The 14,329-nt window shown below is 38.6% G+C and overlaps 1 protein-coding gene across 9 annotated transcripts; it reads right to left on the bottom strand.

The window, feature by feature from the left end:
• Positions 1 to 1,478: 1,478 nt before the first annotated feature.
• On the bottom strand, positions 1,479 to 13,240 carry LOC108761655 (homeobox protein PKNOX2). 9 transcript variants are annotated; one of them, XM_018508301.1, is made up of 8 exons: positions 13,063 to 13,240; positions 7,289 to 7,408; positions 6,481 to 6,790; positions 5,096 to 5,296; positions 4,510 to 4,801; positions 3,509 to 3,649; positions 3,168 to 3,361; positions 1,479 to 3,098 (listed from the first exon to the last, which is right to left on the bottom strand). In XM_018508301.1, the coding sequence occupies exons 3-8, from the start codon at positions 6,787 to 6,789 to the stop codon at positions 2,778 to 2,780; spliced, it is 1,458 nt and encodes a 485-aa protein (XP_018363803.1). In that variant the 5' UTR covers position 6,790; positions 7,289 to 7,408; positions 13,063 to 13,240; the 3' UTR covers positions 1,479 to 2,777. The 9 variants fall into 9 exon arrangements, with proteins under 9 accessions (XP_018363803.1, XP_018363805.1, XP_018363802.1 ...); XM_018508303.1 differs by having other exon boundaries at positions 13,073 to 13,240; XM_018508300.1 differs by lacking the exon at positions 13,063 to 13,240 and adding an exon at positions 12,761 to 13,048.
• Positions 13,241 to 14,329: the final 1,089 nt, after the last annotated feature.

The raw sequence follows: 14,329 nt of genomic DNA, 5'->3' as shown, positions 1-14,329 counted from the left end.
AGGAAATGATATTTGGCTCCCCCTAAGGCAACCATGTCGACAGACTACATTATATGACACATTCTCCTTCTATAATCGAGTGACTAGTGTCAGCTTATCGTTAACTGCGGTATCCGTGAAAACAGTAACGGCAGAACTGATATAAACTGAGAAACGGGAATTTCACGTTCTGCAAACCTGTTGGTATAGCAAGATCATATCCCCCTATGGAATTGTCAACTTGGAAATAACTAATTTACGCTACATTACTTTACGTCGGATTTAACAAGGTAAAAACAGACTTAGCCATTCAAATCTCGATGGACGGATCGCGTGGAAATGATAGCGTCGAAGAAAGCATAAATATATACGCGTATATATGCATCAGGAAGAATAGTATGTACACGAGAATGCATCGGCGAGAACAGCCAATTCGCGAGTGAATATTAAAAGTTTTTTTCATAAAAAAACTCGCATGGGAAGCTCCAAATAAATAAGTTTCTGTCGAAGTAACGCGATAAAGAAAATTTCTGCTGGTAAAACGTAATGATCACATGTAGACAGCCAGTGCGTAAACATTAATATTCCAAAATGTCATATATATCGTTGAATATATCCAATTCTTTTTTTTTTTCAAGAAAAGTATTAGCTTTTCTTTAACATACTTGGTAATATTTGTTCTGTTTTGTCCGTTCCTCTCTTTCTCTGTCTTACTAACAGTTCCGCATGTAATATGTACAGTAGTATCATATAACACGTGCAGTACACGCTTAAGGGACGACACTTAGAGTTTAAAAATATAATCATCATATATTTAAAGTAGTATTATATCATCATTGTATTATGGTTGTGTTTGCTGCTGCTGTTGCTGTTATTACTATTATTATTATATAATTATAATTATAGTTATTATCATTATCGATAGCGTAATAATTATTATCATTATTAGTTTTATTATTATTATTATCATGGAGGGACAGTGTTTCGCTATGCCACGACACTGCAGAGCTGAACAAAGACTAAACGCGGAAGTTACCACGCTCTTTAATGGCACGAAAAGTACAATTGATATTGCATGCTATACTAATTCTCCTCTAATTTGGAAATTAATTGATTATCCATGTTATTTTTTTACAAATGTGCCACATAATATGCCTAATCGAATAGCTTACAGCTTTTAATTAATGTTAGCAAAAGTCGTTACCATTTTTCATATTACACTGTCCATATTGGCTTTATACAAGTTATCACAAAGCGAATTAATCAATTTCAATTTAAAGAAAGCTTACACGTATTATAACTGTAAACAAAAAATACGCGAATATTTTGTTGTGACACAAAAATAATTATTGTGGTAGGAGCAGTACAGGTATTAGTAGTAATAGGTAATAATAGTAGTAATAGTTTAGTAATAGTAGTAATAGTAATAGTAATAGTAGTAGTAGTAATAGTAGTAGTAGTAGTAGTAATAGTAGTAGTAGTAGTAGTAGTAGCAGTAGTAGTAGTAGTAGTAGTAATAGTAATAGTTTTAGCAGTAGGAGCGATAACAATAGGAGTGTTAACAATAATAATATTGACAATGATAGTAGAAATAGTAGTATAGTGATAGCGGTAATGGAAGGAATAGCAATAGTAATAGTGATACTATTACTAGAAGTAGTATAGTAGTAATAATATATAGTAGGAGTAATAGTAATAATATTAATCATGGTAATGATAGTAGTAGTATCTGGGTAACAATATTAATCGTAACAATAGCAGTAATAACATAATATTGTTGGCAAAGCTAGCAAAAAAATTTCATTTTATCTATTTTGTTTTATTATGTCTAATGAAATATCAAAGTTATATACGAAAAAGATCGACAATTAGTATCATATCGAAAATATACAAAAGAACGAATTTATACAGTTTCAGAGAATACGTGCTTAAAAATGTACATTGAAACAATGGAAAAGATGAATGGCTATCATAAAAATATTTCTTCCCTCGGGAAATATTTGTTCATCAAATCGTTATAATATAATCACGTTACACACACACTCACATATATATATATATATATATAACGTAATTATATTTTAAACAATATATCTTTTACATACATTACATAAGATGCGTTTCATTTGGCGCTTACAATGCTCGTGAGCATTATTTGACCTTGTTTAACATTTGATAAATTGATAAACAACAAGGATAAAACAATTCCATAAGCGTTGCGAGCATTAAGTGGAACGCATCCATAGGCGTCATAAATAATAGACATCATACAGAAGCTAAATCATCAGAAACATACGTTTGTTACAAGCAATGTAATTATAACCAACAAAAGATCGTGATTCCAAAGAAAACTCAGATTTATCTTCACCATTTGTGCGCAGTTTACTTAAAAATTTGTCATCGAAAAATAAATAACATTTCTCAAATAACACAATACAAACGTATGTATGTTCGTTCGAATTAGACATACTTAAAAGTAAGCTGCTCTTTCTAGTACCTATTCAATCTCAGTTCTCGTCTCCGAGTCCATTACAACGTGTGGATAATATGTGAGCCGAGATTAAAAATCTAATCAGTTGTCATAAAAAAGCAAACGGTTGGGTAGCTGACGAATACTACCAAAGTATCGAATGATCAGAGAGCGTGATAACCTCTATCCACGTATTCTTAACTTTCACAAGATTAATTACGTATTTGACAGTTAAAGCGATATCTATTCCCGAATATCTTAATACTGTAATGAGCAACTGGATTTGAAGGTACCGTAAAGAGGTTGACGTTTCGGTGATCGACAGAGGTCAGTGAAGATCATCCTCATCGCTATCGTTACCGTCTTTCGATCTAGCGGCACCTCCCTCACCGTCGCTAGAACCCGAATCACTCGCCGAATCATCGGACTGCCAGCCCGCTTGATGCTGCTGAACCGCTTGTTGCTGCACTGCATGTTTCGAAGTCTTGTGACGTTTTCCTGCGCGCGATGTCGCGTCAGTGCCCGCGCCGTCCAACATGGGTTGTAGGATTCGTCGACGGGCGTTGATGAACCAATTGTTCACTTGTAGTAACGTTAAATTTGTCTGACTGGCGATCTGACGCTTCTCGTCTTCGGTTGGATAAGGATGCTGCAACAGATATGCGTTGGATTATGATTGAACTGTAACTTTTTTGCAAATTATCAGTAAGTTACTCACTACTAAATGCTGAAAGAGCCACGTTCGCATGATGCTGGTTGCCTGTTTGGGTAAGACACCCCGTTTCTGACGTCCCTTTCTAGCGCTACCGTGATTATTTCTATGATTCCCAGCGTGATTCGAAGCCGCGTTGCTGGCACTCTCCTCCTCATCTTCGCTCGCCGCAGGGGAAGGCGAAGCTGCGACTGTAATGTCTAAACACAATCGACGTGTTCTATTACACTTATGATCCACGCGTATAACATAACGGTACAATATGTGCGTTGAGAGATGGTAACGACAACGAATCGTTGCAATTTTTCAACCCATATGCGCTGAAGAAAACATGTTATATTTCTAACCGAAATACTTTTTATCATTAGCATTCCCGGCATCCGCGTATTCCACGTTTTTTCGTTCTTGCAACGCAACTAATCCCCAGTATCCGGCTTCTTCCAGATATATTCTGTCAGAAATTGTTTGCAGATACTCACTACTGTCATCTATAATCGAGATTTTAAGAGATTCATCGTGCACAAAATACAACCTCTGCTTCAGGAAGAGAAGAAAGTAGACAGAGTTTATATCGAAATCTTGTAAAAAAGTTCTCTGAGAAATCTTGAATTTTTCAGTTATTTTTATCTAAAATTTCAGCTAAAATTAGATAATTTTTTAAACTGAAACTTTGAAATAAATTGAAATATAAGTAACACGAATAAACTATATAATACTTTAGTAGAAGATGAAAATTCCACAAGATTATATCTTTTTCTAGAATTAGTGAATTACTCTCTTCTACTGACAATGAGTGTCATCTACTGTCATGCTGATTTTTTAAATAAAACTCACGAGTCATACGAGAATGTACACAAATGTATACGTCATATTTATTGCTGATTGTCAACATTATCAAAAAATAATCAGAGAAACAAATTTAAAAAGAGACAGAATATAAAAGTAAAATTCTATAAAAATTCCCAATTTTCAAGGGTAAAAAAAATATTTTCTAAAAATTCCAGATTTTTCAGTTTTTTTTCCAGATCATAAACATTCTGAAAAAAATCAAATTTTTTACGAGAAAAAAATAAAATCTTGATCAATTATATATATAGCTGATTCTGATTTGCATTGATCAACACGACTCTCTATCGACAACGAACAATTGAAAGAAATCCATTCGGTGATGCAATGGATGCATTCAATGGATTTAACAGTTTAGTCAGCGCTCGCTGCTATTGGTATATTCTTCTAGATCTAAGCTCTGATTAGAATATACCAATAGCAACGAACACTTACTTACTCAACTGTTGCTTTGTTGAATACACCCAATGGTATTGTGACAGCTCTCGCGGTTTAGACTCACCTTGGCCGAGATACATGTCGTTAACCGGGGCGCATGGATGCGCCCCGATTTGCGAGAGAGGCGTGCTTCCATGTATAGTGGACGGTGAGAGCGGATCGTCGTGGTCCTGGCTAGTGGATTTGCCCGAGCGCTGGACGGCGGAAGACGGTCGGACCGACGAAAGTGGATCGTGATTAACGCTCTCTTCCCGCGTGTGCGAATTCGCGCCATCGTTCTCCGCCACGGCGTCCCCACGGCTCACTCTGAATCCGTTAGCTCCCGACTCAACATCATTGCCTGTAGATGACAGCACCTGGCAAATATATGTCTCAACTAGCCGTCAGAGAGCAGGGATGGGAAATTCAGTAATATCTCAAGAGATGTACGCATACACTCGTATACGGTGATGTAATATATATATTACCGCTTTAATCGATTCAACGGCAATTTACAGATCACAATGCATAAACGGTAATGACAATAACGACATCGCGGGATTCTTCGCGTACATCCCTTCTACTACGGGAATATCTACGTTGGTGAGGGGGATAGACCGGACAGACCGGGGAGCCTAGCTTCATCGTAGTATATCGGGTAAACGTCTAACCTGCAACGGACTGCTGCCGTTGCTTCCACTCGACGGACCCATGTCGTGCCCGTGGTGGCTGTAGTCGCTGCGTAACAGATTCTCGCTCTGCATCTTGCCCTTCAGACACGTGATGTACCTGTTGCAGAAGTCCTTGCACAACTCTTGCACCTTCTCCAGCTCCAATAGGTGAATACGTAGCACCTGTATCGCTTTGATCATCTGCAAAAAAAACGTATCTCCATGGAAACGCTCTTAAACACTTCGTTCAACTGATCGTCATTTCTCGCCGCTTCCCTCATTCATTTGTTCCCGATATTAACTTTGCACGCGTCGGAGTCGCGTGGGAAAACAAAGAAAAGACGAGCGAAAAGTTTATAAAAAAGTTTATAAAAAAAAGAAGAAGTCTAACAAGTATGGAGAAGAGTCTAATAGATATGCTCCCTTTTTACTGGCAATGCAACCATCATGTTTAACAGCATTAGAGATTTTGAACAAAAGCAGCAGCGACAGTTCTTCCAAAGAATTTATTTGTTTCTAGATCCAATAATTATTTTTTACGCTCTTTTTCCAACGTCGTATTGCACTGTAACTGCCTCGCCTCGAGAGCTGCAGTAGTCGCAGTGGCAATATGGTTACCATTTATGGCATTTATGACGTCATTGATGGAATTAGATGTTATCGCAGCACACTGCATAATAATAGCGGAAAAATTTTCTAGTATTACTAACACCGGCAGTGTATATCGGAACACAGCTAATGACATATATCATGCCTAAAATATAGGCCGATAATGTATGGTATATACTAAAACCTTATGCCCACAATGCTAAAAATCCGAGATTTTGAATGGAGAAAAAATTAATCAATCGCATTGATCAATTGGCGAAATTGTTTATGTGATCTGTCAATTCTTTCTCCATCCGAAATTTTGGAACGATCTTTAGCATGGACACAAAGCTTCAGACCAAGCATTCGGGATTGTACATAGATTGAGGATTGCGAATTAGGGAAATTAGAATTCAATTAATCAGAATGAAATGGATTAAAATTAAAATTATTTGATTGAGAATTCAAATCTTCAATTAGCAATCCTCAATTTCTAATTCTGATATGGATTTATTATCTGCTAACAGAATAAAATGCCACATTGATTACAGAAATTGAACACACTGCTATTTCATAATCATTTAAAGTTATTCTCTTTAAGTTTATGAAAATTTGCTCCGTTTCTGCCAACAGTCTACTAGATTATGTCATAAACATAAATTTAATGCAGACATAGACGATACCAAATCTATTGAAATATCTGAGCAAATCTACTGCCAATCTGTTGTACTGCAAGCAATTTGTTTACTGGGATGTACGTCATCGAGAGATTCGTCTTAATAAAAAGTATGTCTTACCAAACCGTCAATCTCGGGGTCATTGATCAGGAAAGGCTTTCGGTCTCTTTCTTGGTGCTGGACAAAAGCCTGTATGTCCATGTTGAAGCTTTCGGACGTGGAGTTGTCCGAGCTCTGGGTCGCTTGTTCGCATCTTTCGAAAAGTAACGCCAGCAGCGGGAACAGCGGATGTTTATAAACGGCTCTCTTGTCAGCTTCGAATTGGGCCTGATCCTGATGAGTCGTATAATCGGCGACCCCACTCGCAGGGTCTTGATCGTATCCGGGGGTCACCATCGCTAGCGCAACGGCGGTATTACCCTCTTGCATCCTGCCATAAATACGTATTCGTCACTCGATTCCCGAATTATCTTCTTAATCACAATTTATAATATAATATACTTTAGTCTTTTGCTCCAAGTTATAAGTTGTGATAATTAATTAATTTTATTAACTATAAACTTTACTGGTTCTACAATAAGTCGGTAGTTTGTAGTCAGTGAGTCGGGATTGGTCAAAATCGATGAATCGGTAGAATTGGCCAGTAGCCAACTTCTAAAACTACCGACTCATTGTGGAACCAATGTTACAGTTGAAATCTGACTAACTTGCTTAGTCCCGAAACACATAGGTGTAGTAAGTCTTAAACATTCAGAAACTGACCAATCGTAATCGATTATTCTCCTTACATTCGACTGTGATAAATCATTTCTTACGGTTTAAGGCTTAAAACTTAAATTTTACGCCTAAAAATTTCATTGTAGACACCGTTTAAAATCTCCTTGTAGACGTCGCTTCATAGATTGGAAGTTAAAGTGGTTCTTCTTACCTATCATTCCCCCTTGGCAATTCCCATTCTCATCTGGATTCCCCGTGACTCCGTTCCTTTTACGCCTAAGGTTCAATTACTCGTTCAAGGCGCTTGTTAAATCCGTTCGATTGGAGGATTCTTTAAGAAGAAACAAAATTGCAATGAGAATCTCGAGTTTGTTTACATCGGCTGCTTTCTTCTTAGGAGACACAAATTAACACACTCGGACACAGTTTGCCACAATTAAATGGAACGTCATATGTAATATGTGCGAATTGTTAATACCTTATCTCACAAAATTACAATTAGTTTAAAACTTCTCAAATAATATTTTCTAATGTATGTATATTATATTTTGCGGATGCATTTTAATATCGGTCAAAATCACATTTGAACACACTCCAACTTTCCTCCCAAACAGAATCGAAAAGTGTCGACTGAGTTTGAACAAAATTGTAAATGTGAAAAGCGACATGTGTGTCGATTTGCGTCAAAAGTGTCGACTGTGTTTCTTAAGGCTACGTTCGGAAACGTCACCCGTGTATCATCTTATCCTTGTTTAATATTGGGTGAATAACAAGGATAAAACGATATACGGAGGCACTCGTATGTTTCCGAACGCAGCCTAAAAGGAAAGCAACCATCATTTCGTCAAGAGGTTAATTCCTACTTACGATCGTTCCGCGAAATTCGAAAGGGATAAAAAGAGAAAGAAAGGATATCTCCACAAGGAAGTGAAAAATCGATAAAGAGAAAAAAACAAGAAAAAGAGAAACGAAGAAAAACGTCGCGTCCCGCCGCGCCACGCCGCGTGAACAATCGAACGATGCGGCACCGCATTTAAATGTCATCATTAGACAGCATTGGCGCCATCGGCGCCCGGGGCTCCCATCGATTTCGGAACGGCGTATCTTCCGCGACGCGGGGTTAAATAGCGCCACTAGAAGAAAGAAAAAAAGAGAGATAATAAAGATAATCCAGAAAAACGCACGCGTGTGAAATATCCTAACGGGTGTCCCAGGCCAGTTCCCTCGAGAACTGGCAGCAAGTGGCAAAGTACAAAGAGCAAAATCGCGCACAAGATAGTCTTACGTAAAGGTGATGAGTGCATTTTTTTTTCTGCTGTTTTTTTTCCAAGCGAGAACGTCATACGTCAATATATGTCGATTCAAATCTACTCTCATTGGCGATTAATTTAACGCTATCATTAATAATGTGAGAGAAAAGTTGTTGATGTACGTATATGATAATTAGAATTGTAGGACTCTCGGGAAATTTCAAGAGATGATTATCGCAGAGTTGAAGCCCAGAGCGAATAAGCACGTTCAGCGAATTCAATAGTTAAGTGAGCGTTCGCTGTTATTAGTGTATTCTTTTAAATCTGAACGTTTGATCGGATGATCTAGAAGAATACACCAATAACAGCGCTTACTGAACTGTTGAGTTCGTTGAACGTACCCAGAATACTGCATTTAGCAATGGAAACTCAGTGAGTTCTCAGTGATTCTTCAATATGACTGGTTCCTATAATTAGATATAGCGAAGAACTAAAGGCAAGAACCAATTATATTAAAGAACAACTGAGCGCTTACTGATAAGTTTTCTCTACTGAATGCAGCCAATGGACGTGGCTGCGTCCGATATATACTAATTGCGTTTAGCAGAAAAAGCAGCTTTGCAATTGTTGTAAGATTCTTTATTATTGGTATTGCTCTTAGTTTCTCACTAAATCTAAATGTATAACAGGCTTTCTACAATAAGTCATTAGTTTATAGGTTCACAACCTTGCTTTAAGGAGCTGTAATGCTGATTCTACAATGAGTCTGTAGTCGGAAGTCTTAGTCTCAATCGATGAAGTTGGCCAATCAACGTCGGTTGTACAAGTTGGCTTTGATCAACTTCATGATAAGACTTAGGACTACCGACTTATTGTAGAATCAACATTAATCTTAATTGGTGAAGTTGACCGATCAGTGTTAGTCGTACAAGTTGGCTATTGATCAATTTCACCGATAAGACTTAAGACAACCGACTCATTGTAGAATCAACATAAGTCATAAAGAGAAATGACGTTGATTCCTATTTCTAAACTGTTCTCGCGCAGTCTTTAAAAATCGTTAGATGTAAGCGAATTGAGAAAAACCTAATTTTTAAGGCCTAAAAGCAAGATTAATTTAAAAAAAATGAGATTTCACTCCTTTGAAGTAAAAATTCACTTTAAAAAGAGTGAAAATTGTCACTCTTTTTTAAGAAGTGAAATATTTTCACTTTTTTTTAAGGGTAGTTGTATTTTCACTTTCTTGGAGTGAGATTTCACTGTAAGAAATTTAGAGTGCAACTTCTAATTTATGACTAATTGCCTATTGTAGAATGGCCATAAGTCTTAAAGCTACGGCACACAAAAAATTTAAGCAGTAAGCAGTACGGAAATCAACGTGTTGGATTGGCTACTATTTACATTGACCTTATAATCTTTACTATAATTGGCCAATTCTCTTACTTCTTACGTTTGATTGCTTAAGTTTTTTGTGTGCCATGTATTCCTTGAGCCCTAATAAATCATAAACTACGTTTACACGGTCACCCTTAATCGGGTTTAATAACATCCATAGTTAGAAAACTAACCAATCACAATCATTCCATTCTTCAGAGGAATTGCTATGATTAGTCGAGATTATTCATAATTACAGATATTATTAAATCCGATTAAGAGTGGCCGTGTAAATGTAGTCACAGTCGGTTATTCTCCTCACGTTCGATTATGATCAGTTTTTTTTTCGGTTTAGGTAATTGCTCATTCTAATCATATTAAGGAATTCTACAATAATTGTAAAATGTTTTCTACAGCTACCCTCTGGTCGCGGAGACACGTCGAATCGCGCGTTGGAAGAGCAAGCGAACGTTCCCTCGGCACGTGGGTTCGCCGCTTCGAAAACAGCAGGGGACCGGCCACTTGTTTACTGCCTGTCAATCATCGGGTTGAGCCTAACCTGCGCGACTCACTCGCTCTCGCACGCCGCTGCGCAGAAAAGCGACCACCGTTAAAACACGCCCTTCAAACGTTACACTTTACACGACAGGCGGACCGCGCCTCCTCCTCCTCTTCTTCCTCCTCCTCCTACACCCTTTCTCCCAAACGCGCGCTGCTTTTCCCGGTTTGTCATTGCTCGTTTGATAAAATCGAAAGGTCATCACCATCGCGCACTACCGGAAATGATTGAAGACGAAATACATCGTGGTCAAACATCGTGGTGTTTCTCCAAAAAAAAAAAAAAGATCGTACTAAAGAGTCTGGTCATGAGCAGTTTTGTCAAAACAAGAGTAAAGCCTAAAATCTTATGGACTTTTTACAATAAGTTATTATTTAAGTTTTAAGTCTAAAGCCATAAACATGACTAATCACAATCGAATATGAGAAGAATAATCAACTATGATTAATTTCTCATAGCTTAAGGTCTAAGGACCATGGCATCCAAAAAATTTAAGTAGTAAAATGTAAACAGTAAGGGCCTTAACAGAAAGCTGACCTATAATCTTAAGACAGTGTCTTGTGACATAAGTCTTATGTAAGGATTTACTTAATATGACTTATATTTTAAAGGTCTTGTATTTATACACCTTTAAGACATAAGTCATAAGATAGTTCTTGTGTGTTACTAAAGACATAAGACTTAAGTTATGACACTGTCTTAAGATTATAAGTTAGCCTTTCTGCTACAGCCCTAAGCGAAAATTTACCAATCACAATAGAGATCGTAAGGCCATAGCGTAAGCTGTAGCAAATCCAACATGTTGTCTAGGTCCACAATCTTATTTTAGGGGGCTCTAAGCTGTAAAGCCGTAAGAAATTGATCAATCACAGTCCATTATTTTTCTCATATTCAACCATGATTGATCAATTTCTTACTGCTTTACAGCTTATAGCCTCTTAAAGCAAGGTTGTGCACCTAGACCTTGATTTCTTTACTGTTTACGTCTTACTGTTTAAGTGTTTTTGTATCATGGCCCCAAGAGTTAAGCTTAGATAATAGTTTATTGTAGAAAGCCCATTAAATATAATAAAAAGAACAGGCAATAGGAACAGGGAATAAAAGTACCAAAACATACTAGAAAAAAAAAACTGTGTTCTGGTAAACATGATTTCTCAAAGGTTGAAATTTATTATTCTCTGTTCCATTGCTAAAACACAATAAGTGTAATAAGTTTTAAGCCATAAGAAATCAATCATAATCGATTTTCTTCTCATATTTGACTGATTGGCCTTAGGACTATTACAGATAAAATTCCAGTAACGGTAAACGTAAGGTGTAAACTTAAGCCAATGAACCAATGAGTGATCTAACAAAAATAGAAATAGCAGTAAAAACTTATTCATAAGGCAAATTGGTTTTACGGATAAGTTTACTGCTATTTGTATTTCCGTTAAATTACGTAGATCTAAAGCAATATCCTGATTGAATCATTAGCTTAAGTTTACATCTTATGATTACTATTATAGAAATTTTATCTGCGGTAGCCCTTACGGCTTAAAGCATTACTACTCGTATTGTGATTCAGGATTTATTCATGTTTGAGAAAAAAAACGCGATATTATCTTACTCATTTACTGAAGTTGACAAAAAGGACGACTAATCAAAAGTTTGTCATCTTGTGGCCAGATGAAATGTCATCAGCTGATCACCAGATCCTAGTATCCCACCTCGTTTCCGAACGCTTTAAATAAAATATTTGTCTCGTATATATGGAACGCTTGTTTACGTGGTGCGTTTATTTTTCTCCCACCCAAGAAAGCAGCGCGCTTTCGCGGAGGACCCGCGAGACAGCCCACCTTTTTCGCACAAAAATGTCGGACAACGAGCGATTCGAAGGGTAATTATCGACTCCGATTAGGCACGTTTGCCGAAAGATTCAAAAATGATTTTTATTCCTTCGGCTCTTTTGACGCGCGATGTGAAATCCAAAAAGACATAAAGCCCGTATCACACACATTGGAAATTGAGGATCGTTGAAGTTACAGATAAAATTCAATCAATCAATAAAGGAACGGATTAAAATTAAAATTATCTGACAGGTCGAATTCTAATTTTAATTCGTAATTCTCGGTTTCCAATACGTTGGGTGACACGGGGTTTCACTCGTACGCGAGATGATTAAGAAACATGCCGATATTCGTCATAATTGTGACAACGCTAACTTGAAACGATCGAGAGATCGAAGGGCGACGACGACGACGATGTCGCTCGTCGACGAGAGCGTGACCCTCGCGATCGCGCGCACAAGCCGAGCCAAGCCGACCTTGTCTCGGTGAGAAAAATGGGCGTTCACGCAGCGTACTGGAAGCGAACTCTGGCCGAACCTAACCTCGCGGTGGCGGCAGCTGCTGAACTGTCGTTGTCGCGTGGAAACACCGAGCGATATCCGACGACTGTTCCAACATTTACCGATCGCGAACGCGTGGATCGTTTCGTATCTACGCTACGCAGCTCTTACCGTGATTTAACGATAGGGTCGATCCAGCTAGAAGCGGAGCGGCACGCTACACCACCGTTGCGCGATCCGTCTACGTCTCGTTCGTTTTGTTTTCACGCAACTACGCAGCGCGATCGAACCGTCATAACCGTGCGACGAGCGGAGCTGGCGGAGCAACGGGCATCGACGAAGGGTGAGGGCCCCGTGTTTCGTCCGTAACGTCCGTGCGCAGGGTGCAGGGTGCACGTGCCGGGGGGAAGGACGCGGACGCGCACACTTTTGTCGTTCGTTCCGGAGATGTCCGGAGAGGAACCGCCACTCACCGCCACTCACCGCCACTCGCCAATTCTCAATCAGAGCCGGTTTTACGCGCTAGCGCCGGTGGCTCACCACGTTCACGAGCATTCACGAGTACCGTTCGCTGCACGTTCACGTAGATGATAAGTTCCGGTAGCCGGACATTTTTTCCGCACAAACGCGACCGTCCACCCCGTTTACTCCTTCCACTGGTCTGTCTTTTGTGACGTCACCGATTCAATACTTTTCGCGAAGGTTTCTCGCCGTTATGGCGCCGTTGAAGTACGTCATCCATCCGACAGATGGCACCACGCGAGCTGTTTCCGTAACGGTTCGAATTGGACAAAACAGGTGCAAAAGGTGCATTCCACTTAAGGGTATATACACACAACTTGCATAGCCGCACAAATGTATGCATAAAAAAAATGGCTGCGTTCAACAGACTCAACAATTTTGCAACCGTTTTGTGATTCTTCGCTGAGATAAAACTATTTCTTTAAATCTAAAAGAATAATCCAATCAGCGCGACGAATCATAAAACGGTTGCAAAACTACTGAGTCTGCTGAACGCAGCCATTTATCCAATCACATTTTACGTGCGTCTTCATATGAGAAATGCGATTGGATAATTTTCTTTATGCATACGTTTATGCAGCTATTTAAGCTTGTGTAGATATACCCTAAAGGCCATGGGCACACATCTTCCGTAACAGTAACCATAAGACGTACCATAAGAATCAGCCAATTAAAATTAAGAGTTCAAAGAATTCTCGACTGTGATTGGCTGATTCTTATGGTACATCTTATGGTTACTGTACGGAAGGTGTGTTAAGATCGAAGCATAAACTAGGCATCAGTCCGGATCTATAATAGATTTTTAAGCCTTAAGCCATAAGAAATGGACGAATCACAGTCGATTATTCTCCTAGAATTTGACTGTAATTGGTCAATTTCTTACGGCTTAATGCTGGATTCACCCTGCATCCGATTTGCGTCGAACGACGCTCTGCAACCTATCAGAAAACAGGATTCCGATGGATTTTGCTTCGTATCATCGGAATTCTGTTTTCTGATTGGTCGAAGAGTGTCGTACGACGTAAATCGGATGCATGGTGAATCCAGCATAAGGCTTAAATTACCTATTGTAGATCCGGACTTATCCTGGATCTACAATAGGTGTTTTAAGCCGTAAGAAATTGATCCATTACAGTCAAGTGCGGGGAGAATAATCGACCGTGATTCGTTCATTTCTTAAGGGCCGTCTACAATACACGGAGTAAGAAGTAAGAGTAA

Source organism: Trachymyrmex cornetzi, unplaced genomic scaffold (genome assembly GCF_001594075.2).
Source record: "Trachymyrmex cornetzi isolate Tcor2-1 unplaced genomic scaffold, Tcor1.1 scaffold26, whole genome shotgun sequence".
Taxonomy (NCBI): domain Eukaryota; kingdom Metazoa; phylum Arthropoda; class Insecta; order Hymenoptera; family Formicidae; genus Trachymyrmex; species Trachymyrmex cornetzi.
Note: the sequence above shows the minus strand (reverse complement) of the source record. Positions and strands in the feature narration are given on the sequence as shown.

What these genes read in the sequence shown, in the direction of transcription:
- LOC108761655 (XM_018508301.1), bottom strand. Translation starts at nt 6,789, where the DNA reads ATGCAAGAGGGTAATACCGCCGTTGCGCTAGCGATGGTGACCCCCGGA. An exon ending in ACCCCGAGATTGACGGTTTG is followed by an intron (nt 5,297 to 6,480) that starts GTAAGACATACT and finishes TTTTTTTTGCAG; the next exon opens with ATGATCAAAGCGATACAGGT. An exon ending in CGACATGTATCTCGGCCAAG is followed by an intron (nt 3,650 to 4,509) that starts GTGAGTCTAAAC and finishes TCTCGATTATAG; the next exon opens with ATGACAGTAGTGAGTATCTG.